Source organism: Protopterus annectens, chromosome 9.part0 (assembly GCF_019279795.1).
Source record: "Protopterus annectens isolate FY-2018-M chromosome 9.part0, PAN1.0, whole genome shotgun sequence".
Lineage (NCBI taxonomy): Eukaryota > Metazoa > Chordata > Ceratodontiformes > Protopteridae > Protopterus > Protopterus annectens.
In genome coordinates this window covers 1,910,797,829-1,910,825,695 of record NC_056743.1, presented here as the reverse complement: position 1 = coordinate 1,910,825,695, position 27,867 = coordinate 1,910,797,829, and the positions used below count along the sequence as shown (strand labels likewise).

Here is a 27,867-nt window from a genome sequence, read left to right as displayed (position 1 = left end):
CAGGCTACCCGCAGTCGGCCTGAATTCTGAAGTCCTGGTCCGGCGTTGGTTGCTGTCACCTCTTCCCTGACATCAGTGCGCCAGGGGTATAAAAGATGCAGCCGACGCCATTTTCTTCAGTCTTTCTTGCCGCGTAAAAGTTAACAATTGTAATTCTTGTGGGAAGCAAATACCTCAAAAGGATTTTCATTCTTACTGTATTCCTTGCCTAGGCCCTGACCACGACATTGCTAGTTGTCGGTTTTGCGCTAGATTCAACCAACGCACTATTAAGCGTCTGTTCGATTTTGCTTTACATTACTTTGGCCGAAGGTTTAACTATATAATGCCGTCGGAACAACCAGTGACCGGAGTTCATAAAAAAGCGCAAAGACAAAGAAAAGGACAGGCATCCGAGGTCTAAAACCGACGAAGCCTCTTCTAGGCCAGTCGCCGGTTCGCCGGTGCTCAGTGAGGCGCTTTCGCAGCCCCTGACACCCGCTACCTCAGAGCCACAGGCCACCACCGACTCCCACGTGGAGACAACTAGGCCTCTGGAAACTCAAGGTATTGGGCCTATGGAAACTACTCCCTCAGATGGGTCCGGAGCTGCTGAGCAGGCATCGGCTTCTGAGGGTGTTTTCAGACCTTCACAGCTTACTGTCAAGACCACTTCAGCAGCCAAGGCAAAGTCCAAAACACCTTTAAAGACAAAGAAACAAGTACAGCATTCACCTGGACAGTCATCCATGCCAAAGAAACAGATGCTTAAAATGGCCGAGGACCTAATTACTCTGATCAGGGGTTCCCATCCCCCTCCTGATAAAAGGCCTAGGCAAGATACTGACTATGATTCCTCTGACCAGGCTTCTATTTCCTCTGATTCCTCTTCAGAACAGGGATATTCTCTTCCTCCCTATGAGACTCTGACGCTGAAGAATCTATCCCTTCAGCCTCTCCTGCTGAGGATTACTCTTTTGGGGAAACACTGCACACCATGAGGGAGCATTTCCATTGGGAGAGCTAGGATTATTCAGAATCCAAGAAAAGGCTCAGAGACTTTCTTTTACTGCCTCGGCACAGGCCCCTTGCTGTTCCCCCTGTATTAGATATTGTTGATTATGTATTTTCTGGATCCAGTTTGTCTCCTGATTCTTTACCCCCTGCACCAGTTAAGCCAGATAGGTACTACAGGGTCCCAGATTCTCATAAATTTCTTTATAAAAACCCTGCTGCTGACCCAGAAACAATTTCTCAGGGTCCCAAGGGGTCAAGGTTTCCTCTGCAAAAAACCCTGTTCCCTCTGATAGGGATTCTAGAGCACTGGACAGGTGGGGGGAAAAAGTTTACACCTCTGCTACTTTAGCTGTAAGGGCTTTAAACTGCCAGTTTCACATGCTTAAATATCAACAATACCTAATGTCTTTGCTAAAACAGAAAATGGTTGCAAGCTCAGAATGTTCTGAAAATAAGGAATTGCAGGATTTATTGCATGCCGCTGAACAAGTGGGAAAGCATACTTTGCAATGTGGTTTTGATTGATTAGAGGCTTCTTGCAGAGCCGCAATTACAGGTTCTGTCATTCGAAGGCATGCTTGGTTAAAAGAAAGTTTACCTGATCATGTTAAGGCAAAATTGTTGGATACTCCATTACAACATGATACTTTGTTTGGTGTTCAGGCAGAAGAGGTGTTAAAGAAAATGGAGGATTAAGCAAAATCAATGCAGACAGTAAAGCATTTCTTACAGGTTCAGCCACCCAGATTTAGCAGGAACTGGCCTTTTAAAAATTGGTCCTTTCCAGTGTCAGACAGGCCACAAAGAGGCAGATACAGACGCACAAGAGGCAGATCTCAGCCCCAAGGCTCATACAGACCTAAGCAATGGGGTGCTTCAGCCCCCAAAGGTGGAGAAGACAAATCACAACCTTATAGGAAACAGTCCCAATGACTTTCCTCTACCAATGCCAAGCACTTACCTTTTGGCAGCACCCTTAGGGGGAAAACTAGCACTTTTCTCACAAAATTGGCACATGATCATCCAGGACAAATTGGTACTGAATATTGTTTCCCAGGGTTACAGGTTCTACTTTCACACCCTACCAAGGTCAAAAGGTATGCCAGACCTGCCACACAATCAATGGGCAGAGGCACAAACGCAAACTTTACCACTCATGGACATGAGGGCTATCCAAAAAGTACCACAGCAAGAGCAGGGACAAGGATTTTACTCAAGACTTTTCTTGGTACCCAGAAAGGACAAAGCTTGGAGACCAATACTGGACCTGTCTACTCTAAATACCTTCCTGGATGTTCCAAAATTCAAAATGTTGACACTGCAACTTCTACCCATGCTGGGCAAAAAGGCTTGGCTAGTTACCTTGGACCTCAGAGGCATACCTCCATGTCCCAATCAGACAATCTTGCAGAAGATACCTCAGATTCATAGCTAGCTCAATGCATTACCAATTCTCTGCACTGCCCTTTGGCTTATCTACTGCGCCCAGGGTCTTCACAAAATATCTGGCACCAGTAATTATTTTGCAGACAAAAAAGAATTCAAATATATCCCTACTTGGACAACTGCTTTATTCAAGCAGACAACAAGGACATTCTACTAAAGCATCTGGCGTTTATAAAAAGATTACTAATTTGCCTAGGGTACACAGTAAACGAAAAGAAATCAAAACTAGTGCCCTCTCAAGAGATAATATTCCTGGGTGCAAGCTTAAATACAACTGCCCAGATGGCTTATCTCACGCCAGACAAGCAAAGGCAACTGACTCATTACTTTCAAATGATGGCAACAAGGACCCAGCTACCTGCAAAAAAAAAAAAAAAAAAATTCTGCAGGCTTTGGGCTTCATGGCATCCTGCATCCTGCTAATTCCATATGTAAGACTGCATATGAGGAAGCTACAATGGTATCTAAAAAGTGTTTGGACTCAACATTGCCACAGCCTGGAAACAATAATAACTCTTATTCCCTGCCTTCAACAAGAGTTTTGATGGTGGGCACTGGCCTGTCACCACAAGGGACAGCCTTTCCCTTTACCCACAGCCAGGCAGACACTAACAATGGATGCATTGGATTATACCTGGGGAGCACACATGGCAGGAAAATGTATACAGGGCATGTGGCCCACAGACCAAATGCATCTTCATATCAATCAAAAAGAGATGCTAGCTGTCCAGAATGCCCTGACAGCCTTCAAGGATCTACTACATCCAGGACAACTGTTACTAAAGACTGACAGTACTACAGTCATGTGGTACATAAACAAGCAAGGGTACACACATTCCTACCCCCTCTGCAGGCAAGCCATGACTTTGTGGAACACAGCACTGGCCTCATCATCATCATCATCCCCGTTTTCCCATTCACATGGGGTCGGGGAATCGTATTAACTGTCGCCAACTCTCTCGATTCAGTGCCACTCTCCTGCCTTCTTCATCACTCATGCCTGACTGTTGCAGATCTTCTTTCACACAATCCATCCACCTCTTTGCTGGACGCCCTCACTTCCTCTTACCTTCTTCCTGTCTGTCCCAAATCTTCCTCACCAGATTGCCTTCTGCTTTTCTACACATGTGCCCATACCATCGTAATCTGTTTTCTTTGATCTTTTCTGCAATTGGAGCTACTTTGACTTCTGCTCTTATGTCCTCATTTCTTCGCCTGTCCCGCAGTGTGCATCCTACCACCTTTCTCAGGCACTTCATTTCCATCACCTCTAGCTTCTTCAACTGTTCTGCCTTTACTGCCCAGGTTTCTGTACCATACAGTAGTACTGGTCGCACCACTGTCTTGTACACCTTACTTTTCAGCTTCTTTGGCATTCCTCTGTCATATATTACACCTGATACTCTATGCCAGTTGGCTGCAGCCCCTCTGATTCTAGCTTTGACCTCTTCATTCAGACTATCCTTCTCCTCAACCACCCCTCCCAGATACTTGAAGCTGTTTACCTGCTCCACTATCTTCCCATCTATCTATTCTCAGTTTATTCTAATTTCCCCAATCTGCTGCCATTACCACTGTCTTATCTGTGCTTAGTTTCATCCCATGTGCCTTCAGATTTGCATTCCATTCTCCTATCCTTTGCTGAAGTTCTAGATCACAGTCTGCCTGTACTGCCACATCGTCTGCATACAGCAGCTTTGTTGCTCTGACCCCTCCAACCTGTTTGCTGATGTAGTCCATTACCAGTATGAACAGCAGTGGGCTCAGAGCTGAACCCTGGTGTACACCCACTCCCACTGGGAACCCCTCAGTGAGGCCAAATACTGTTCGTACTTGAGTCACTGGGTACTTGTACATAGCCTGTACTAATTCTACCAATGTTTCTGGGACTTCAAACCACCGCAGTACTGCCCAGATAGCTTTCTTGGGACCTTGTCATATGCTTTCTCCCAAGTCTAGGAAAGCCCAGTTTGACTCTCTCCTCTTCTCTAGTTTCTTCTCAAGTATCTGTCTCAATGCAAACATTGGGTCAATTGTGCTGCATCCTGATCTGAATCCGAACTGTTCATCTCCCATCTTACATTCTGCTGTTCTGCGTATCTGTTTATCAATCATCCTCTCCACATCTTTCATGCAATGTGGTAGGAGTTTGATGCCTCTGTACTGTCCACAGTTGTGGATGTCCCCTTTGTTCTTGTACACTGGCACGAGTATGCTTACTCTCCAGTCATCTGGAATACGCCTTTCTCTCCACACTGCAATTAGTACCCTCAGGAGCCATTTCTCCCCTAGCTCACCCAGCATCTTTATCATATCTGCTGTGACCTCATCTGAGCCTGCTGCTTTCCCTGACTTCATTTTCCTTAGTGCTGCTCTTACTTCTTCTAAGCTGGGCTCCTCTTCTACTCTCATTGTAGGCTGTTTCTGGGGCAGTACCGCTTCTGTGGGGTTTTCTTCATTCAGAAGCTGCTGGAAATACTCCTTCCATCTGCCTTTGATGTCCTGTGGGCTGGTAAGCAGGTTGTTGCTGGAATCCCTTATGAAGGGTGTCGGACTATCTTCTTTATCTTTCTGTCTTTGCCTTGCAACCCAGTATAGTTTCTTTGTGCACCTTACTGAGTCACTTTCCAGAAGCTAATAGAGTGCCTCTGATGCCCTATTCTGTGCTATTGCAACTTCTTTCTTAGTTTCTTTGTTAGCCAACCAGTAGTCCTTCCTAGCTTGGTCAGTCTTTTCAATCTCCCACTTCTTCCTGCACTCCTTTTTTTCTTTTGATTACTTCCTGGACTTCTGCATTCCACCACCAGCTTTCCTTAGGTACCTTATTTCCATACCTGGCTCAGCCACATATCTTTTCTGTAGTCCTAACACATGCTGTTTTTAGGCGCTGCCACTCTTCTTCAACTCCACCTATTTCCTCCTCTTCTTGGGGTACTAGAGCCCCGAGTAATTCCTTGAACTGTTGTACTTTCTCTCCAGTCAACTTCCAGGTCTTCAGCCTGGTCTCTGTTGACCTTAGAGCCTTCTCTGACCACTGCTTGTAGCTGATTGTGGCAACTACTGGTTTATGCTGTGAACCCACTGTTTCGCTGGGGATGACTTTGCAATCATGGATTCTACCCCAGTGCCTTTTCCTTACTAGGAGGAAGTCTACCTGAGTTGCATGTTGGCTACTCTTGTATGTGATCTTGTGACTGTCTCTCTTTCTGAACCATGTGTTGGCTACTATCAAGCCATTTGCCAGACAGAAGTCTAGAATGGCTTCTCTTTCTTTACTCCTGTTGCCCCACCCATGTGGACCCAGGCAGTCCTCATATCATGTTCTGTCTGTCCCGATATGAGCATTTAAGTCATTCATTATCAACACCAATTCATGTTGTCCTGCTTTATCTAGTAGGTCCTGCAACTGCTGTCTGAATGCACTCTTTTCCTCACTATCACGACCCTGCTGTGGGGCATAGGCTGACATTATGAATATTGTCCTATCATTACACTGGAGTCTGACTGCCATGAGTCTGTCATTAATTCTGATGATATCCCTCACTGATTTCTGAAGCCTCTGTCTCACCACAATTCCTACACCATTTCTAGCCTGTCCACCACCTGAGTAGTAGAGTCTGGATCCCAAGACAAGTGCCTTTGTTGCACTGCCCTTCCATCTCGTCTCTTGGATACATAGGATGTCCAGCCTCCTCCGTATCATCATGTCATCCACTTCTAAGCTGCGTCCTGTCAGTGAACCTACATTAAGCGTAGCAATTCTCAGTTCATGTTTGGCAGGTTGGTTGGTTTTATGTCCAGCTTTCACTCAACAGAGCTATCCCAGGTAACCCAGGCTGGGCAACTAGACACCGGCCAGCCAGTAGCCTATTGACCCAGGGCTGCTGGACTTTTATGGCGGGCACACACTGGCCAATAGGGGCACATATACCCCTCCCACCGTTAGCATGGGTCCCTGGCGTGGGTCAGAGAGTAGGCCGGGTCCTCAACCCACTTATCACCGGTAACTACCCATGCCCATTTTTTGGCGACAGTCAACATGACCGAATCACCTAGAGCCATATTTTACACCGTCGAGTGGCTAGCCCTGCCACGGCGTGCAGTTTGTGATCCATGTTCTCCTATCTTGAGGATACTGCATACCACAATAGATGCCCAAAGCGGTTGGTCTTTTTACAACTCTTCCCCCCATTGGGCACCATGTAGAGTCTGTGCTGCTGCCCACAGCTCCATTCATTGGTGAGTTTGAGATGGAAACACTCAGCATGTTTTTCGAACATGGGAGAAACCCCACGAGACACCGAGAGAACATGCAAACTCCAAACAGGCATTAGTCGGAGGTCAGGATCGAACCTTGTGCATTGGAGGTGAAGACCTTGACCACTAAGCCATCTGGTCTCTTTAGATAGCACTGGCCTATCAAGTACATATACAGGCACAATTCCTGCCAGGAAAGAAAAATACTTCGGCAGACGAACTAAGCAGAAACCTCATGGACCCTCACGAGTGGAAACTAGATCCACAAGTCTTCAGCCTGATAACAAAGAAATGGGAATGCCCAGACATAGATCTATTTGCCTCCCCTCACAACTGTCAACTACAGAGATTCTGCACAAGAACTTATCACTCACAAGCATGGAAGGTGGATGCTCTATCATTCAGCTGGAAAAGCCTAACAGTTTATGCCTATCCTCCACTACCTCTACTCCCCAAGGTACTCCTAAAAGTCAGACAAGAGAAGCCAAAAATGATTTTGATTGCCCCAGACTGGCCACGCCAGCAGTGGTACCCAGTCCTAAGGAGCTTGTATCAAGGGCCAGCCTGGACTTTACCTCAAATTCCTCATCTGCTGATCCAACAAAACAATCAGATCCTGCACAGCCAACTCAGAACCTTAAGTCTGGGTGCATGGCGAATAATATAGCCACTCCGAACACACCTCTCTCTCTCTCTAAAGCAGTTATGGGTGTCATTTTGGAAGCCAGGAGGCCCAGCACCAGGAAATCTTATGCAGAAAAATGGAAGATATTCTGTGCTTGGAACCAAGCACAAGGACTTGAACTGCTGGTTCCTAATATTCCTCAGATTTTACAATACCTCACTGAGATGCTGGACAAAGGCCTATCCTTCTCACCAGTTAAGAGACATGCCTCTGCCTTTTCAGCTCATTACAATACGGAACCTCCTATTTTCTCTCATCCACTATTAAGACAGTACCTCAGAGGGGCAAAAAACATAAGACCTCCAAGGAGAGCACCAATACCAACATGGGACCTCAACTTTGTCTTGGAAAAGCTCACACTGCCTCCTTTTGAGCCAGCCAGTACAGCTGAGATAAAATTCTTATGGAAAACTGTTCTGCTCCTCGCAATAACTTCAGCAAGAAGAGTCTCCGTTACAGGCATTAATGGCAGTGGAACCTTTTATCATTTTCCATCCGGACAGGGTTTCTGTAAGGACAAACCCAACATTTATGCCAAAGGTAGTATCCAGTGTGGCTCTTAACCAAGCCATTCACTTACCAACCTTTTATCCAAATCCCCAGAATAAAGGGGAGAGACTTCTGCACTCTTTGGACATACACAGGCAGCTATGCTTCTACTTGGACAAAACAAAAGCTTTCAGAAAAACTGAGCAACTTTTTATGGCATACACAGCAGGATCACAAGGAAAGGCTATTTCAAAGCAGACTATTTCAGAATGGATAGGACACTGCATTCGTTTCTGCTATGTACAGCATGGCAAATCGGTGCCTAAGAATATTAGGCCACATTCTACCAGGGCAGAAGCCACATCAGCAGCCTTTCTCAGAGGAGTACCTACCAAGGAAATTTTGGAGGATGCAACTTGGAGTTCAGTGCACACTTTTACCAAGCACTATCACTTAAGCAGGCTTTGTCACTGCAGTTCTGCAGGGCCTCATAGCCACTCCTAATCCTATTTAGACCCAGCCGCCCAACCTCAGCTTTGGGATTCAACCCAAGTGTAATGACTGCAACAGTGAAACACGATGAACATAGTACAGTTGTGTACCTAGCATAAATGTAGATGCTCGAGTGTATTCACTGTTGCAGTCCAGGTTACCCTCCCACCATCCCCCATTCATTGCTGGGACTTATCTGTACTTCTCTATTCTATACAACCTATGTGGTGTATTTGCTTGTAGAGGAAGGTAATGTTTAAGTTAGTGCATGCTTTTTTATTTGCAAATATTTAGCCTACCCTTTTGGGGGCATCTGGGGCAAGAAAAACTGAAGAAAATGGCATCGGCTGCATCTTTTATACCCCTGGCGCACTGACGTCAGGGAAGAGACGACAGCAACCGACGCCGGACCAGGACTTTGGAATTCAGGCCGACTGCGGGTAGCCTGCCAGCAGGATAACCCAAGTGTAATGACTGCAACAGTGAATACACTCGAACATCTACATTTATGGTAGGTACACAACTGTACTTTTTATCTCAGACATTACAATTTAAGAGGTAATGGTATTCTTATAAATAATGAAACTTTTGTGACATTTCTGAGACTGTGTAAACATGGAAAACTTTCAGTGAGTTTGAGAAACAAAAAAATAAAAATTCATAGAATGAATATGTGATAAAGACTCCTTTTATAGAAATGAAAATGTTACGTGTACAATTTCTTACTGAGATAGAGAGACTTTTAAAAAGACATTTGAAAGACATTTGTAAATAAGTGTTGGACATTATAAAAGTATATGATAATGGGTTTATGGGCTGGGAGATGGACAGCAGTGGAATTTTGAAAATGGAAAATAGGATTGTACATATACCATGTGTTATAAATATTGAAGGGAATCTAGGTTTAGTAAGGTATTGGGGATAAATAGTTTGTGGAAAACTTTGTGACTAATTGTGAAAAAGAAGCTGTTAATATTTGTGGAAAAATGGGGCATGGGGCAAACACATTTGTGAGTTGGAGTGTTGCAATTGTAGACCTAAAGGACATTTAGCAGTGGACTGGAAAGAAATAGAAGAACAAAGTGAAAAGAAAACTGAAGAAAGTAAAGAAGCAGGAAAAGAAAAAAGGTAAGATAAAAGAAAAGAGTGACAAACAAGAGGGAAGTCCGTGAAAGAGCCAGATAGAGATGGAGAAAAAATCCTAATTTGCAGATGAGGATGATAAGTGAACAGTAGTTAAAAAGAAAACTTCTATGGGCAAAAGAGTTTAAGATAGAAAAAGACAATTCAGAGGTTTAAATGTAAAAGATATGAAGAAAGGCAATAAGAAGAAAGGAAGGGGGGGGTAAAAATAATCCTTGACAAATTAAAAAAAAGAGGAAGTAATAACCTAAGACTGCTGTCAGTAAATGTAAATAGTCTTATAATTGTGACAAGGATAATAGGAAAATATTAACAAACAAACACATAAAGAATAATTGGAAAATAGAATGGTATACAAATTGTGACCTAGATGTAATTGTATTGGAAGATCTAAAGATTTAGAACAAAAGAAGAAAGATTACAGACAGTTTATGGAATGTACATGTAATATGGAATTTAGAAAATGAACGTTGTTCTGTGATCACAATTTTATGCAAAAGAACAATTAAAATATTAGATTTTAGTTAGAATGGGTAAGTTAATTGTTATGGATATTGCATGGCAAGAAAACATCTATAGAATTATAGCAGTGTATGCTTAATGGAGAGATGTTAGATTATGTTATAGTGAACATGAATATAATAACATGGGATTTTAATTGTGATTTAAGAGAAAAGGGAAAAGATAAAAAACGGAAATGTGTGCAAAGTTATTTTTATGGAAATAAAAAGCATGGGCATATAAAAGAAATATGTTTAAAATGGAGACTGATTATTTTGTAATATCAGAAGGGATAAGTATAATAGAAGTAATAATATGAACAGGATTTTCAGATCATTTAGCAATATGAATAGAGATCGAAAAAAATGAATACATTAAGACTGGAACACGGATGAATGAAAATAATTGAATATAGACGGCAGTAGAAACGACATAATTAAATAAAGACACTTACTTATTTTGGAAAATGGATACAAGATAGAGAATAATATGCAGTTGCATATCATTGAGCTTTTGAAAATCTAAAAAGTTATAAAATAGAATTCCTTGGAAAAGATAAAAGGTATCAGCATGTTTAGGAAAAAATAGTGAAAGAAAAAAGTATAAGACAAGTGAATAACTAGGGGGAATTAGGAAAAATCAAGCACAAATTAAGGAAACAGTGGTGGAATAAGTAGGAAAATGCATAAAAAGAAGGGAGGGACAAATTCAAAAGGATTGGCAAGTTAAAAAAATACAAATGTAATGAATAAAAAATGTTAAGATTACTATAGATGAACTAGGAAAAAGTAATTAAACAAGTTAGCATGTATTCAGTGGTGGGGTCTAGATGGGAATATTTATGAAATTTATAAAAAAATTAAGGCACTGTCATTTTATAAAAGTTTTGAATGTATGGAGGAGGAGGGGTTTAAGTATCAAGAAATTTGCAGTGGAATTTTACAATTCTTATGGAAAAATGGTAATCAAGAAGAAATAACTTGGAAATCATTAGTATTAAATAACACTAACTACAAGATATTTATGAATATTACAGAACAGGATGGAGAGTACCATACAGAACATATTGGAAAAAAGCAAGTTTGGTATTAGAGGATGAGGTTGTCAGGAACTTCTAATGATTATAAGGGAAGAAGTAAATGATAATATGAAGGCAGGACAAGTGGTAAAATTGATGGTAGAGGTTGTTAATAAAGTTTCTGACACAATAGAACATGTGTTACGAAAATCTATGGATAATTACAACCGTAGTAAAAAATGTATGACTGTTTATAAGAATAACAGAGAATATTAATTATCGGATGGGTAAGTAAATAAATAGAACTGAATAATGGAATTAGACAAGAATGTCCACTGATTAGTGTGTTTGCTTTAATTACTAACGTAATAGTTAATGAAATAAAAGGTGAAATGAAAAAGTGTGTAGAAATTCCGGTAATGACATATGCAGATTGTTATAACAAAGAATTTTATTTTGGATGGAAATGTTTTTATTAAATATTTAACAGAATTATTAAAAGGCAATGGGAATGGATCTTAAAGGAAAAACTCAAGGATTAGGGAGCAAGAAAAAAATAGGTGTTTAGTTTACTTTGAGATAAGAGACAATGGGAAAGTATTACAATTATATTTATTATGTAGAACATAAATTATCATATAAAAATAAAGCAAATTTGGTTAATTCTGTGTTGTTAAGCAAAATGGTCTACTTGGTGAGTATTTTATGATTTTAAAAATGTGTGAAAAGTATGTTAATGGAAGTAATGTTTTTCTTTCGTATGGGGTTCTAGATTGAATCTGGTCAAGAGAAAGAGTATTTTATGAGGAAAGAAAATGGTGCCTCAGGTTTAAGAAAGCCAATAGTATTTGGAGCATCTTTCAGATTTTATAGAGTATTTATTCATTTGGATGAAAGATAAGGATAAATTGGTGGGGAAAATATTTAATGATAAATTTAATGATATGCGGGGAATAGCTTGATCTAATAAGAAAATGGTCATTATTATGAGGAAATACAAAATTATCTAGAAAAAATGAAAAGGTGGAAGATTGTTTGAGGAGACAAAAGAAGGAATGTATGGTATTAAGTGATCATTTTGTATTCATCCATGGGAAAACTTGCAGAAAATAAAAGCTGCTAAAGAAAGAAATTGTGTTGAAATTGGGTGGAATGTCAGGATTTTTTATGGAGATTGAGTGAAAATAAACTTATAGTTAAAGTAATATGCTATGTAAAAAGAAATGTGAAAATTTGTGTTTTGTGAAGAAGAAACAGCAGAGCCTGTTTTTTGACATGTAAAATAGTAAGACAATTGTGGAAGAAGTTGAACTTTTCTTTTTGAAAATATAGAATAAAAATATGGATGGTGCAGCGGTAGCGTTGTTGCCTCACAGCAAGTGGCTGTTTGGTTCGATTCTCGGCTAGGGTGACTTCTGTGCGGAGTCTGCATGTCCTCCCTGTGTTCGTGTGGGTTTCCTCCAGGTGCTCCAGTTTCCTCTCGCGTTTCAAAGATGTGTCTGGAGCCTCCTCTGAAAATTGGATTTGTTCCAAGTTGGACTTTCTCAGTAAATAAATGTTAAAAATAAAAAATAAAAAAAAAAGATATGATAGCATATGAATATTGTAAAAATATTAAAGAAGTTGAAAATAGAAGACTATTTTGTTATATGGTTTATTTGTAATGAAAGACTTACTGAGATTGTTTAGAGGGAAATGAGCTTTTCCATCAGTTATAAGAATAAAATGGCAGTTCTGGAAAAAGGAGTGGGGGGGGTCAATTAAAGACAGCAGTGCTGGTTTTACTTCATTCTGATTGCTTTAAAAATGATGAAAATATGTAATTATATAAATATGTAATATTTGCGTAAATTGAAATAGAATACAAGGTGCTGACTGAGATTTCTTTTATGGAGATAAACTCTTGGCTAGGCTTGTAAGGCCCCAGGGCCTTAGCCTAGTAACTTCCTATGATTCCAAATAAAGGACCCCTACGCTTTTTGATGCATGCCATGGGGTCTTTTGCATCCACCTGAGCTACCACTAACTGAAGCCATTGGCACATTGGTATTAACTTCTTGTATGAAGGATGACACCCTCCGAAGTTCAGCACCCTACGTACGCTGCACTGTCAGTGGTCATTCTGCTTGGTGTGAGAATAGAACTCACAGGCTTGTGCACCAAAAGCTTGAGTGCTACCTGTTGTGCTACTGGCACTGATATTTTGTGAGGCTTCAGGCACCCATGCCCCTTTAATGTTAGGTGTCAACAAGTTGCTGCTTTACTGCTAGCTTTAAAACGAAAAAATGCATCTTCCATGTAAGTTGCATGTTGATCCTAGTGCAAAAGTGACTAAATGCATGCGTTTAGTATTTATCCTTGAATTTATAAACTGTTATTTAGTTGAAGTTCTTTTACAGGTCAGAAGAAAGGTTCTGACCAAAGAATCGGGTTTCTTGGCAGTGCATGTTCTATTTGGGACCTAGTGTGAATGTTGTCCAAGACAAGTTCAGTTTGTTGTGGAGCTAAAGGGAAGACTTGATGAGGCCTACAGCTTGACTTGTATTTGGCAACTTATTGCTGAAGGAGCTATACAGGACTGAGCTTGCATGTCTGAGGTGTCTGTAAACGGAGAAGCAGGGGAGTGAGCCTGTATGTCAGAGGTACCTGTAAAGGTATCAGCCAGAAGAGGGAGCCTGTATGTTAGAGGTACCTGTTAAGTGGAGCAGCAGGGGAGTGAGCCTGTATGTCAGAGGTACCTGTAAAGGGAGCAGCAGGGGAGTGAGCCTGTATGTCAGGGGTACCTGTAAAGGGAGTAAACCCGTGGATCTATTGCACTGTATTTATTTTTCAGTTCATTTTTCACTTTGTCCTGCAACTAAAGGCAGGTCTTTTAATAGCTGAAATCACTTATGGATTTGTTTTCTTGGGGGACATCAGTGACCTCCATAGACCTTTTTCAAACTCCGTCTGGGAGCTATGTCTGGGTAAGTGACTTGCTAAGAGTCGCACTGGCAGTGGAGGCTGAGGGAATCGAACCTTGGACCTTGGGGAAACCGCTGGTTAACAGCTCCTTAATCCTCAAAGCCAGCTGCCTGAAAATTAATGATTGAAGGCATTATTGAATAGCATAGTGAGGTGTGGAGAAAGTGAAGCAGAAAAGAGGCTACTGCTGGGGAGAGGCTGCAACGTAAATCGGACATGTTGGAGGGACAGATATGTGTCTCAGACTACCTCTTTTCGGGAACAGGTTTATCATCCATGTGAAGCAGAGTTCTTCTCTAATCAAATTTAAGTGTACCATGTAGTAGTGGATGGGGGAGTAAGACATTTACCCATGGTTTGGCACCTGTCTGTAAATGCTTAACCACCCATGCCCAAGCCTACAAATGCCCCTTAAAATAACCCTAGGTTAGCAAAACGTATGAGATATATTAGTGAAGCAAGGCTAAGCTTTAAAGGTCTTCCTGGGGGTCGTTAGCCTAGTAATCCACCTTTGAATCAGTAAACCATGTTATTAGGGACCCCCCCCCATATCCTTGGGGTGATAAATAAATGGTATCTTACATCAAAGATACTGACAGAGGAAGCAAGAAGAAATGCTCTAGTGTTGGAAGTGTGTGATAGACGAGGCCTGTATGCGCTTAGAATGAGCTGGGCCCAGGGGATATTGAATGGACTTTGTAGGCATGGGAGGAAGTGGTTGGGGTAATATTTAAGAAGGAAAGCAAAACTTCCTACGAAGTTTGCATGTGAAAGATGGGAAGCATGGAAGACGGATAAGAGACTGGAGAGTAATTAGAAGCTGTGCCACAGCGCTGGAAAAACATCGTCTTTAGAAAGAAAAAAAGCAAAAATGGTAGCAGGTAAGATGAGCAGGATTTGTATGTATGTAATACGGGGGGTGAGTGGAACAGAAGAAGATTGCACGGGGGGGGGGTAAGGAAAGAAAGAAGACGTGTTTGAAATGTAAATTAGACGCAGAAGAGGAGGGGCTGGGAGAGGGAGGTGCATCAGTAGAGAAAAGGGACAGAGCTAACTACTGATGTAGGAATGTGTGCACCTTGAGTGTGTAATGCACAGCATTAGGGATCGCTTTGGGAAGTATTTGATAAGAAAACTAAATTAATAAAATCAAGAGATTAGCAGCATAAAATAACTAATTCATTTAGTCTGAGGAGATTTGCCACACCCTGTGATATGCTGGTATGCAGGAAAGATGTAGTCTGCACAGTGGTTAACCATGTTAACAAGTGCCACCCTCTGTTTCCTGAAAGATCAGGAACTGGAAGAATGCCAAAAACAGTTAAGTTAAAAGAAAAAGCAGTATATGTGAAAGACAGATGACACAGGAGGGATGTACCTGAATATGAACCAGAAAGGACATACCAAATTTTAACTGGAAAGATGTACGAGGTTGTTAACCCACTACAGAAAGCTGTCGCGAAGGTAACAGACGTCCGAGTCTGCACCATAGCAATTTATGTCCCAAGTAGCTGCTCTTGTGTGTCTATGCTACTGTTGATTGTAAATGTAGGTGCTGCCATGACCCAAACATGCCCTTTGGACATAGTATGTATACTAGGCTTTGATTTTGTGTATTTATATTAATTTGTATATTGATTGCATGTGTCTTTACTGGACACCATGTGCACTCTACATGTTTAGGCTAATGTTTACACTTGATTTCTTAGAGCCTGTGCGTTTAATATTTATTGCATTAGACTTTTGTATGTTGAGCGTATATTCATTGTATGTATTAATTTGAATGAAAATATCTTTGTAGCCACACTCGCTATCTTTCTAGTAACTGGTGGATATTTCAGCGTTTTCTGTACTTGCACTATGATTGTTTTGCAAGGGGCATGGCTGAAAAGGTTCTTTGGGCCTTCTGTTTAATTTTTACAGCAATCTAGTAAAGCATTTGTGCAGTCTTGTTCTGTATGTAATCATGTACTATGCTCTGACATTTCTAAAATGAGTTTCAGTGCACATTGGATAGGTACAGTTTTTCTTGGTGTTTTGAAGCTTTATACCTGTGAGAGCAAAACAGTAAAGTCATTAGTTAGTATGACTGTGTTGCATTTTATTTCAGATGTTCTTCGTGTTTCACTGTTGCAGTCATTACATTTGGGTAATCTGCTGGCAGGTTGCCCTCAGTCGGCCTGAATTCCAAAGTCTTGGGTCCTGCGTCAGTTGCTGTCTCCTCTTCCATGACGTCAGGTCGTCAGGGGTATAAAACATGCAGCCGACCCCAATTTCTTTAGTCTTTCTTGTCGCGTGGTGCCTGAAGCAGAAGCATTTCGCAAGTGCCTGTCAGCCGACTACAGAAATATTCATGTTTCGGTTTCAGAACCGAAGTCTTCACTAAAGCTAAGTACCCCATTGGGGAAACTTTTTTTTCTTGCTTTTTATCGATGTCAGAAAAAGTTAATAATTGTATTACTTGTGGGGAAACAAATACCTCATAAGGATTTCCATTTATACTATATTCCTTGCCTAGGCCCTGATCACAACGTGCCTGGCTATCGGTTTTGTGCTAGATTTAACCAACGCACTATTAAGCGTCTGTATATATTTGCATCAAAGTATTTTGGAAACAGATTTAACTACCCAGAAATGTCGTCGGATAGCAATCTGACTACCGGAGTACATAAAAAACGCAAAGAAAAGAATAGGGAAAGGCAGTCGAGATCCAAAACAGACAACAAAGCTTCTCCTAAGCCAGTCGCCGGTTTGCCGGTACTCGGGCGCTTTCGCAGCCCCTGATACCCGCTACCTTCCAGTCGCAGGCCTCTACCAACACCCATGTGGAGTCCGGCATGCCACAAGATACTGAAGGTATTGGACCGATGGATGTATCTCCCTCGGATGGGTCCGGAGCCGCTGAGCAGGCACCGGCTTCTGAGGGTGTATTCAGACCTCATCATTTTGTATGTCAAACCGACGACAGCTGCAAAACCAAAGACAAAAGCAACTTCTAAAACTAAAAAAAAGATGCATGAGCCACATGCACAGGCCTCTATGCCTAAAAAACAGATTATCAAAATGGCTGAAGACCTTATTACCTTGATCAGGGGTACCCATCCCCCTCCAGATAAGAGGAATACGCAAGACACTGATTATGAATCTTCAGATCAGATTTCTATTTCTTCTGATTCCTTTTCTTATCAGGAATTGTCTTTACCTCCCTGTGAGGATTCAGATGCTGAGGAGTCTATTCCATCTGCATCTCCTCCTGAGGATTATTCATTTGGAGAAAACTTGCATACTTTGAGGGAGCATTTTCACTGGGAGAGTCAAGATTTCTCAGAATCAAAAAAGAGGCTCAGAGATTTCCTCCTTCTCCCTCAGCACAAGCCTTTAGCCATCCCCCCTGTTTTAGACATTGTGGATGATGTGTTTATGGAGTCAAGCTTGACCCCTGACTCTCTACCGCCGGCTCCCAGTAAGCCTGACCGATATTACAGGGTACCTGACTCACATAAATTTTTATTTATAAACCCTGTTGCTGATCCTGAAATTATTTCACAGGGTCTAAAGGGAGTTAAGGCGTCAACAGCAAAAAATCCTACCCCCTCTGACAGAGATTCAAGGGCGCTAGACAGATGGGGAAAAAAGGTTTATACATCTGCAGCCTTGGCAATCCGGGCCTTAAACTGTCAATTTCATATGATTAAGTACCTCCAACATGTTATGGGATTGCTGAAACAGAAAATGATGTTGATTTCAGAATGTGCATAAAACAAAGAATTGCAGGAATTATTGCATGCAGCTGAACAAGTTGGAAAGCATACTTTGCAATGTGGTTTTGATTCCTTAGAGGCCTCCTGCAGGGCCCACAGTTACTGGCTCTGTGATTTAGGAGGCATGCCTGGTTAAAGGAACAAAATTTGCCTGATCATGTTAAAGCTAAATTGCTAGATGCACCTTTACAGCATGATTCTCTGTTTGGTATTAAGGCAGAAGAGGTTCTAATATGCTGCCCGGTTAAAGAAACTCCAGCTCTACTCAGTGGCATACCGCCTGCTCAGAGGTGACCCGTGCCTGACGTATAAGGCCATGTCCAACCCGGAATTAAGGGACATGCTGCACCTCAAAAAATCCAAATCCCATCGAGCTACACGCTCGAGAGACTTGAACCTCAGCACTGAAATAAATAGGACATGCTGGAGGGACAGATTCATAACCCAGAGGCTCCCTTCACTATGGAATAAAATCCCAGTCCAGGTTAGGCAGAGTCCCTCATTGACTCTCTTCAAGAGGAATCTTGATGAGTGGATGGGAGATCATAGGTTTACCCCGGGTATCATTTCTGTGTCACTGTTAGACAGAGGCACAGTATACTAACCTCGAAAAAGGGCATAGCAAAATTAATTTAAAATGGGTGGCGAAAGCCAAACATACTCTGGCTAGGCTTATAAATGCCCTAGGGCAGATAGCCTAGTATGAACCTATGAACCTATGAACCTATAAAGGAAATGGAAGACAAAGCTAAGTCTATGCAAACTGTTAGACTTCTTACAAGTGCAGCCACCAAAGTTCAGTAGACACTGGCCTACAAAAAATTGGTCCTTTCCTGTGTCAGACAGAGCTCAAAGGGGCAAATCCAAATGCCCTAAGGGTTCCAGATACCAGGCGCAAGATTCATACAGGTCAAAGCAATGGGGCGCTTCCACCTCCAAATCTGGAGGAGATAAAGCGCAAACCTACAGAAAGCAATCCCAATGATTTCCCTCTGCCTACACCAAGCACTTATCTTTTGGCAGCACCCATAGGGGGAAAATTAGCACTTTTTGCTCAAAATTGGCAGTTAATAACCCAGGACAAGTGGGTACTAAACATCGTATCACAGGGATACAGATTCCATTTCCACACTCTGCCAATGGCAAATGGTTGGCCAGATCTGCCAAAATATCAATGGGCCAGAGGCACAGAAACGGGTAACATCCCTCGTGGATATATGGGGACCATTCAGATGGTACCAGCACAGGAAAAAGGACAAGGTTTTTACTCAAGACTGTTCTTGGTACCCAAAAAGGACAAGGCCTGGCGGCCAATACTGGATTTATCGATTTTTGAGCACTTACCTGGACATTCCAAAATTCAAAATGCTGACTTTGCAGCAGCTTTTGCCCATGCTGGGCAAGAATGCTTGGCTGGTGACTTTAGACCTAAAAGAGGCATACCTGCATGTCCCAAAAAGACAATCGTGCAGAAGATACCTCAGTTTCAAGGCTGGCTTAATGCATTACCAATTCTCTGCACTGCCCTTTGGCTTATCTACTGCGCCCAGGGTCTTTACAAAGTGCCTGGCACCAGTAATTGCATTTTGCAGACAAAGAAGTATTCAAATATGTCCTTACTTGGACGACTGTCTCATTCAGGCAGAGAACAAGGGCACTCTTCGACACCTGGCGTTTGTGAGAAGGCTTCTACCATGCCTAGGGTACACAATAAACGAAAAGAAATCACAACTGGTACCCTCTCAAAAGGTAACATTCCTGGGTGCAAGCTTGAATGCAACTGCCCAGATGGCTTACCTCACGCCAGACAAGCAAAGGCAACTGACTACTTCAAACTGATGGCAACAAAAACCCAGTCTTCTGCACGACAAATTCTGCAGACTCTGGGCTTCATGGCATCCTGCATTCTACTAATTCCATATGTAAGACTGCTTATGAGTAAACTTCAATGGTGCCTAAAAAGTTTATGGAGTCAGCATTCACACAGTCTGGAAACAATGATTCCTCTCATTCCCTGCCTGCAACAGGAGTTTCTATGGTGGGCAAAGGCAAGTCACCAAATCATGGGACTGCCCTTCACCTTACCCCCTGCCAGCCAAACCTTAACAACAGATGCATCAGATTATGCCTGGGGGGCCCACATGGCAGGAAGATGCATTCAGGGCTTATGGACACCAAACAAATGCATCTGCATATCAACCAGAAAGAGATGCTAGCTGTTCAATATGCCCTAACAGCCTTTAAGGACTTACTTCATCCAGGACAACTACTGATAAAGATGGACAACACCACAGTCATGGTATATAAACAAGCAAGGGGGCACACACTCCTATACCCCCTTTGCAGATTAACCATGGCACTGTGGAACACAGCTTTGACCTACCAAATACATCTTCAAGCTCAGTTCCTGCCAGGAAAACAAAACACTCTGGCAGACGATTTAAGCAGAAACCTTATGGATCCTCACGAGTGGAAACTAAATCCACAAGTCTTCAGCATGATAACAGAGAATGGGGGAGCCCAGACATAGATCTATTTGCTTCTCCTCAAAATTGCCAATTGAAAAGATTCTGTACAAGGAATTATCACAGACAAGCATGGAAAGTGGACGCCCTATCGTTCAGTTGGAAAAACCTATTTGTTTAAGTCTTTCCACCTCTGCCTCTTCTACCCAAGGTCCTCCTAAAAGTCAGACAAGAAAAGTCAAAGATGATGTTAATTGCCCCAGACTGGCCCCGCCAATACTGGTACCCAATCCTAAGGAACTTGTCTCAATACCCAGCTTGGACCTTGTCTCAAAGACCACCACTACTGTCACAGCAAAACAATCAGATCCTGCACAATCAACTACAGACCCTGAACTTGGCAGCATGGCTGATCATGTAGTTATACAAACAACACCTCTCAGTAAAGCTGTGATGGACGTCAATTTGGAAGCCAGAAGGCCTAGTACTAGAAAATCATATGATGACAAATGGAAGAGATTCTGTGCTTGGAGTCAAGCACAAGGAACTGATACAGCGGAACCAAATATTCCACAGATATTACAATACTTAACTGAGATGCTTGTCAAAGGCCTATCTTTCTCATCAATTAAAATCCATGCTTCTGCCATTTCGGCTCATTACAATATAGAGCCACCAATCTTTTCTCGTTCTTTACTAAAGCAGTATCTTAGAGGAGCCAAAAATTTAAGGCCTCCTAGAAGATCACCAATACCTGCATGGGACCTCAACTATGTGTTGGAAAAGCTCACTCTGCCTCCATTTGAACCAGCTGCTACTGCTGATATAAAGTTCTTATCATGGAAGACAGCTCTGCTACTAGCAATTACTTCAGCAAGAAGAGTCTCAGAGCTACAGGCCCTCATGGCTGTAGATCCTTTTATTATATTTTATCCAGACAGTGTGTCTGAGGAGAAATCCTACTTTTATGCCTAGGGTGGTATCCAGTGTGACCCTTAACCAAACAATTCATCTGCCAACTTTCTATCCAAATCCGCAGAACAAGGGGGAGAGAATTCTGCATTCCTTGGACGTACCCAGACAGCTAAGATTCTACTTGAGCAGGACAAAAGCTCTAAGAAAAGCTGAGCAATTACTAGTTTCATATGCTGCAGGATCAGAAGGAAAAGACTATTTCAAAGCAGACAAATTCAAAGTGGATAAGCCACTGCATCCGTTTCTGCTACTTACACCATGGTAAACCTGTGCCCAAGGGCATTAGGTCTCATTCCACCAGAGCTGCAGCTACTTCAGCAGCATTTCTCAGAGAAGTACCAACCAAAGACATTCTAGACGCTGCTACTTGGAGTTCTCTTCACACCTGTACAAAGCATTACCATTTGCCTCTTCCCTCTAAGTCCAGGGCAGGCTTTGCCACTGCAGTGCTGCAGGGCCTTATAGCCGCACCTAATACTGTTTAGCTCCAGCCTCCCAACCATAGCTTTGAGATGCTACCCAAATGTAATGACTGCAACAGTGAAACACGAAGAACATAGTACAGTTGTGTACACTTACCATAAATGTAGATGTTCGAGTGTATTCACTGTTGCAGTTCAGGTTACCCTACCGCAACCCCCCCTGTCTTAATGAAATGTATCTCTCCTATATCTTCTACAACCTATGTGGTGTATTTGCTTGTAGATGAAGGTAAAGTTTATTTTGATGTGTGTGTGTGTGTGTGTGTGTGTGTGTGTGTGTGTGTGTGTGTATATGTATGTGTATGTATGTATATATATATATATATATATATATATATATATATATATATATATATATATATATATATATATATAAATTTGCTACCTTTTTGGGGGCACCTCTCATCGGGGGCAAGAAAAACTAAAGAAAATTGCGTTGGCTGCATGTTTTATACCCCTGATGTCATGGAAGAAAAGACAGCAACCGACGCAGGACCCAAGACTTTGGAATTCAGGCTGACTGAGGGCAACGTGCCAGCAGATTACCCGAATGTAATGACTGCAACAGTGAATACATTCGAACATCTACATTTATGGCAAGTGTACACAACTGCACTTTCTTCCATGATGTGACCATTAGTGGTATTCATAATATGGTAGCATTTTTATTTCAGTTCTTTCGTGGCATGACCATTACTGGTATGCATAATATGGCAGCATGTTATTTCATTTCTTTTGTGGCATGACCATTAGTGGTATGCATACTGTGGTAGCATTTTTTCAGTTCTTTTGTGGCATGACCATTAGTGGTATTCATACTATGGTAGCCTGGAAAAATAGTAATGTCACTTGAGCTGAGCTGTATGAAATGTTTGCTTTACCTAGAACCCTGGGTGTACTTTTGCAACAGTTTTTAATGCTTTTGTATTGTTAGAGTAAACGAAAATTTGAACGTGACTGCAGAGAGGCTGAGAAAGCAGCGCTACATGCGGACAAGACTGATCAGGATATTAACGCTACCAAAGCAGATGTGGAGAAGGTAAGAATGTTGCGTGTTACAAGCATCACTGCTGTGTGTAAAACCTTTAAATATAGGAGCATGTAATGGCTGTTGGGCTACAGGTGAGGCTGTAGTTTCGTTGATTGTTTTTTAGAGAACTAGAGGCTTTAGCTCCACCAGACCTCCTGAAGCTCAGGTCTGCCTCTCTGCTATGGTTTGCCACATACTCCTGGGTGGGCTTACAAATTATTTGTAAGCTCCTTTTACTTTTAACACTGATTCTGCTGTGAACATTGACTGTGAGTAGAAGTAAAACGTGTTTTTTGTGCCTGTTGACCACCAAGTTTGCCACGCTTGACACGTTACTCATTCATTTCCTTACCGTGGAATTTCATAAGGGCTTTGTGCAGGTGGTGTTGAGGGCAGTCATTTTGGGTAGCTATGAAGGTGCTTTTATGGTGCTTTTATGACCTCACCAGCATGCCAGCAATGATGACACCTTTATTAATGGCCTAATGCCATCCTTGCTTGGGGATAGGTTTGGTCCGTATCATGATAGTCCTTCAGTCCCTTCCCCCCAATATGTGCATTTCTATACAGCCATGTTGAAGGCCACCACCAGACAGTGGCTTGGTGGCTCTAATGTCCACTGTTGGATTGCACATTTGCATCACCAGTCCTCCTCAAAGGTATTATGGCAGTGTGTGGCTGCCTGTGCCCCACCCTCTCCTTCCTTCAAAGAAGGACATACCTATCTGCCCCTGCCGTCTTCATCAGGTGCCTGAGTCAGTAGTCAAACTTGGTCTCCTGGGTTTCAGTTGGCGCACTTACTCTGGCCCACCAGAACTGTTTAAGAAGAAAAACTTTTGAGCGATTAACAATGAGATTAATTAGGCAGTAAAAATGTGCAGCTATGTTGATTATTTTGTATATTTGCTATCTGTTTTAGGAGTCAAAAAGGAACAGAAAGAATAGAAAGCCATGTAAAGTGATTTTTCACATAAAAAACGAAGGTTTGGATTACTGCAGTTTGCATTCAGAAACGGATTATACTGCACAGCCATTGGAATAATGTGAATATTACATCTGACATTTTTGTAAAGAGCCCGTTATATGATGTGCTGCTTGTATAAAGGTTAGATTACATTTTAAACAACTTCTGTAGTTTCTCTGAGCAGGCATTGAAAGGAAATGGATAGTAGGGGAAAGACTGCAATGTATGTTTTTATTATTGCATGGTGACAGTGTAATGCTTCCCCTCTTTGTATACCAAGATGTAAAGGGGGGGGGCTTCATAATAATATGCAGTAGAGCATGAATTCACTTCAGGTAAGGCTTGAGCATAAGTTGGGGTTCCAGTCTGGAATGCTTTAAAAAAGTAGAAGAACATTGATGGGAGTTCGAAAATGGTAGATGAGGATTGAAGTAAAGGAATGGGCAATAATAATGTGGTAGGATAGTACTTAAGACTTGGGGTAACAGGCAGTAATGTGGTAGGATAGTACAGAAGACTTGGGAGTAATGCAGTAGGCAGTAATAATGTGGCAGGCTAGTGAGGAAGACCTAGAGTAATGGCAGTAATATATCGGTATAGTACTGAAGACTTGGGAATAACGTAATGGGCAGTAAAAACATGGTAAGATACTACTGAAGACTTGGGAGTAATGGGTAGTAATAATGTGGTAAGATAGCATGGTAGACTTGGGAGTAAGGGCAGGAGTAGCAGGGTAGTATAGTACTAAAGATTTGGGAGTAATAGAATGGGCAGCAATGTGACAGGATTGTACTAATAACTTGAGTGTAATGGAATGGACAATAGTAACATGGCAGGATAGTACTTAAGACTTGGGGTAACAGGCAGTAACATGGCAGGGTAGTACTTAAGACCTGGAGTAATGGGCACTGATGATTTGGCAGGATAGTAATGAAGACTTGAGAGTAGTGTAATGGGCGGTTCCCTATTATGTGGTCGAAACCTTAGCCTATCGAACATCTAAAGGTCAATCACAAAATGTCGAAGTCTGAAAATTGTGAACGGCTGTTTCCAAACAGGGAAATGAGTCGTTTGGCCGTTATGTGGATTTTGTTCTTTCTCCGCTGTAGAGCGATCTTGGAGTTGGTATATTTAGTTAGGTGGGTGTGAGAGGCTGTGCCCCCACTTTTTCTGTTTATAGCTTTTTTTTTTATTTGGCCAATGGCATTGTTTCCCTGTGTGAAAATGGACATTTTCGATATTAAGGGTTTGATATTTCGTGATCGACCTTTAGGTGTTCGATAACCTAAGGTTTCGCTCATGTAATATTGACCCGTAATGGGCATGTGTTGCGTGTAATAATGTTAGGAGTCTGTTAGGTGAGGTTCAGCTGTTTTGAAATCCATGACTGGGGAGGGAAAGCAGATAAAGAAGGAATAACTTAAACATGGGCAGCCAGAAGGCAGACAGGGACATGGGGTGCAGAGTCTATAATGCATTTGAGGATGTGGTGTGAAGTTAGGAGGAAATAAAGTAAAAGAGTTAGGAAGATTATTTTGGATGAAGGCACTATCAGAGGAGATTAGGGAAGGCAGAGAGGGAAGATTAGAGTGACAAATTACAAAAGAACAATGGCTAAGGCCTTGCGTTGCAAAGTCTGAATGATTCAGGATATTTGCAGTGACATGCTTACACAGGTATTTTCAAACTCCATATAGATTCCGAGGATTTTTCGTCAAGCTGAGAGCTGAAAAGGGAATGACAGGAAATTTGGAGCTCATTTTGTGAAAATGTGAGGAGTGTTCCAAGTTTATGCACTATGTATAAAATATCCTGACACCGTTCTTTGGTGGCGGGCATGTTATGTAGTAAACAAGGAGATGATGCATTAAGCATCTGTCTTGCTTTAGAATTATTGAGATGTAATAAACCTTTGTTAAATTTAATATAACCAGTAGCCAGATAAGCAGTTACATGGCCAAGGAAATGAGGAATAAACCTGTTGTAAATGAAGTACTGACTATTGCGAATGAGAAATAGATGGGAGATCATAAAAGGATGGAGGAGGTGATTTCCCGCAAAAAGTAAATAAGTAAATGATGCATTTGGGATTAATATGTACAAAGCAATTCTCAAGCAGAAGACTCCAGTAAGTAGATTTGTAGGAAATGTAAAGTCAAAATCTGTTTTATTGCATAAGCGTAAAGAGCAGAGATATGGTGGGCGTTGTTTATGTATTGCATGTGTACCATAACCAAAAGTCTTACTGTTTTGGTTCTTTTTTCATTGTTAATGTATGTGCAGTCGTGTGGCAAACTTATGACTTAACAAAATTGTTTAAAATGTTTTTGGGAGGTACAGAAAAGGAGAAGTTAATGGAGTGGAATTTTTGAAAAGGAAATTATGGTGGCTGGTGATAACAGAAAACTCGAGCTGTCTTAAGCAAACAGAAAAAAATCTACGTTATAGGATTATGGTTGAAGGGGGAAAATGATCCAGTTTCTGATTTGTTTTAGGAGAGATCTTTGCAAGTTTAAATGAGGAGTTAACCCTGACTAGGAATCTACTGACACAGATTTGATCACAGGCCTAGGAAGTGGATGATCTAGTTGTGGGAGGGAGTAATGTAAAAAGAGCAGACATTGTCAGATGCATGTGTCTCAGGGACATGGCTTTCTGTAAAATCTCTGGTGGAGATGGAAGAATCCACTGGGAAGCATCACTTTTATTTGTGTGGGGGAGTGGGGCCAGAGCTACCAATCTGGGATAGCTGCCTGCACCAAGTGAGTGGATATTCCTGCATTTACAGCCTTTGGAAAACACATCCTAAAATGTTTGCTGAGATGCACAAGGGCAGGTTGGGCACATTTGGGGGATCATCTTGAGGGTTAACCCATCAGTGCTCTGCTCTTACACTGGCAATGTCTACATCTAGCCAGTTTGGAGTAGACAACTGAGATGGGTTAGATGGTTGGGCAAGGGGAAACAAAAAGTCTGAGTGATGTGCTTTTAAAGCATTAACTATTTAGTGTTATTTTATGTTGGGTCAGGCTAAATGCAAAACTCAGTTGATGTTGAACAATAAGGATCACCGTTGCATGATCATTCATTATGCAGTGGAATTAGCCACAAGTAAATCCGTTCATATAACCTGACATCCAGAGTTTGGACTTCCTTCTCATGCTGAGGATATCAGTAAGGGCCTCACTAGAACAGGGGAGCTGTGCTTTTCAAAATACAATCCAAAAAAAAGCAAAGAAAGGCACAAAATGACTGCAGCGGATCCGTTTATTAAAGGTAAGCACTTTCATGTCCAAACTGACGCTTCCTCAGACTCTAGTAAAATAACTGTTTAAATATAAAAGAAACTATTTCAAAGCATTCAGTAAAGCAACAGAAGTCATTAAGATTCAATCAAATATGCAAAGGAAATACTAAAACATTTCCTTAAAAATTATTATAAAACACGTATCAACACATGATATTTGAATATATACGGCGTAAAAATGTCAGCTAAACCATATGTATCCTGACTAAAGCAAAATAAATGTCCCTGCAAATTACTTATTCAGTGGTCTGTCCGCTAAAAACTGTTTTAATGAAACTCCATCATTCAGGCCGAAAGATCTATCAGCCTGAAGTCTGATAATCTATTTACCCTCTAACTTTTCTGTCATATTTTTAATATTACCTAAGCGAGGGCTTCTATTGCCCTATAAGCCTGACTAGCTTGATCTACAAGGCTATGGAGTGCATCATCATGGAACTCATTAACAGAGACGTTTTGAACCCCCAGACACTGAACCCTACCCAGTTCGGCTTAGTTAAGGACAGATCATGCCTACTGAACCTGGTGGACTTCTTTGAGACAGTTACCAAGGCTATAGACGAGGGAAAGGTGGTACACACAGCGTACCTAGTCCTTGCAAAGGCCTTCGACACCATTCCCCATTCTGGTATTATAGACAAGCTCACCAGCCTGAACATAAACCCCTACGTCACAAGATGCGTTGTCAACTGGCTCACAGACAGAACCCACATGGTAAGAGTTGCGGGAGCTAGGTCCAACTCTAAACCGGTTACAAGTGGCGTTCCCCAGGGCTCAGTCCTAGGACCCCTTCTGTTCAGCATATACTTCTCAGAGTTACAGGCAAGCACAGGAGGACTATGGCTGACCAAGTTCGCGGACTACTGCAAAGTAGGGGCTATAATTGAGACTC

General features: G+C 41.7%; 1 protein-coding gene across 4 annotated transcripts in view; it reads left to right on the top strand.

Annotated features, from left to right (window-relative positions):
- The window catches only part of TRIP10 (thyroid hormone receptor interactor 10), a 1,409,323-nt gene that overhangs the window by 824,146 nt on the left and 557,310 nt on the right, over positions 1 to 27,867 (top strand). For all 4 annotated transcript variants that reach the window (XM_044084721.1, XM_044084722.1, XR_006366390.1 and 1 more), the window contains exon 6: positions 22,609 to 22,713. In XM_044084721.1, coding sequence (XP_043940656.1) covers positions 22,609 to 22,713 — 105 coding nt within the window. The remainder of the gene's footprint in view (positions 1 to 22,608; positions 22,714 to 27,867) is intronic.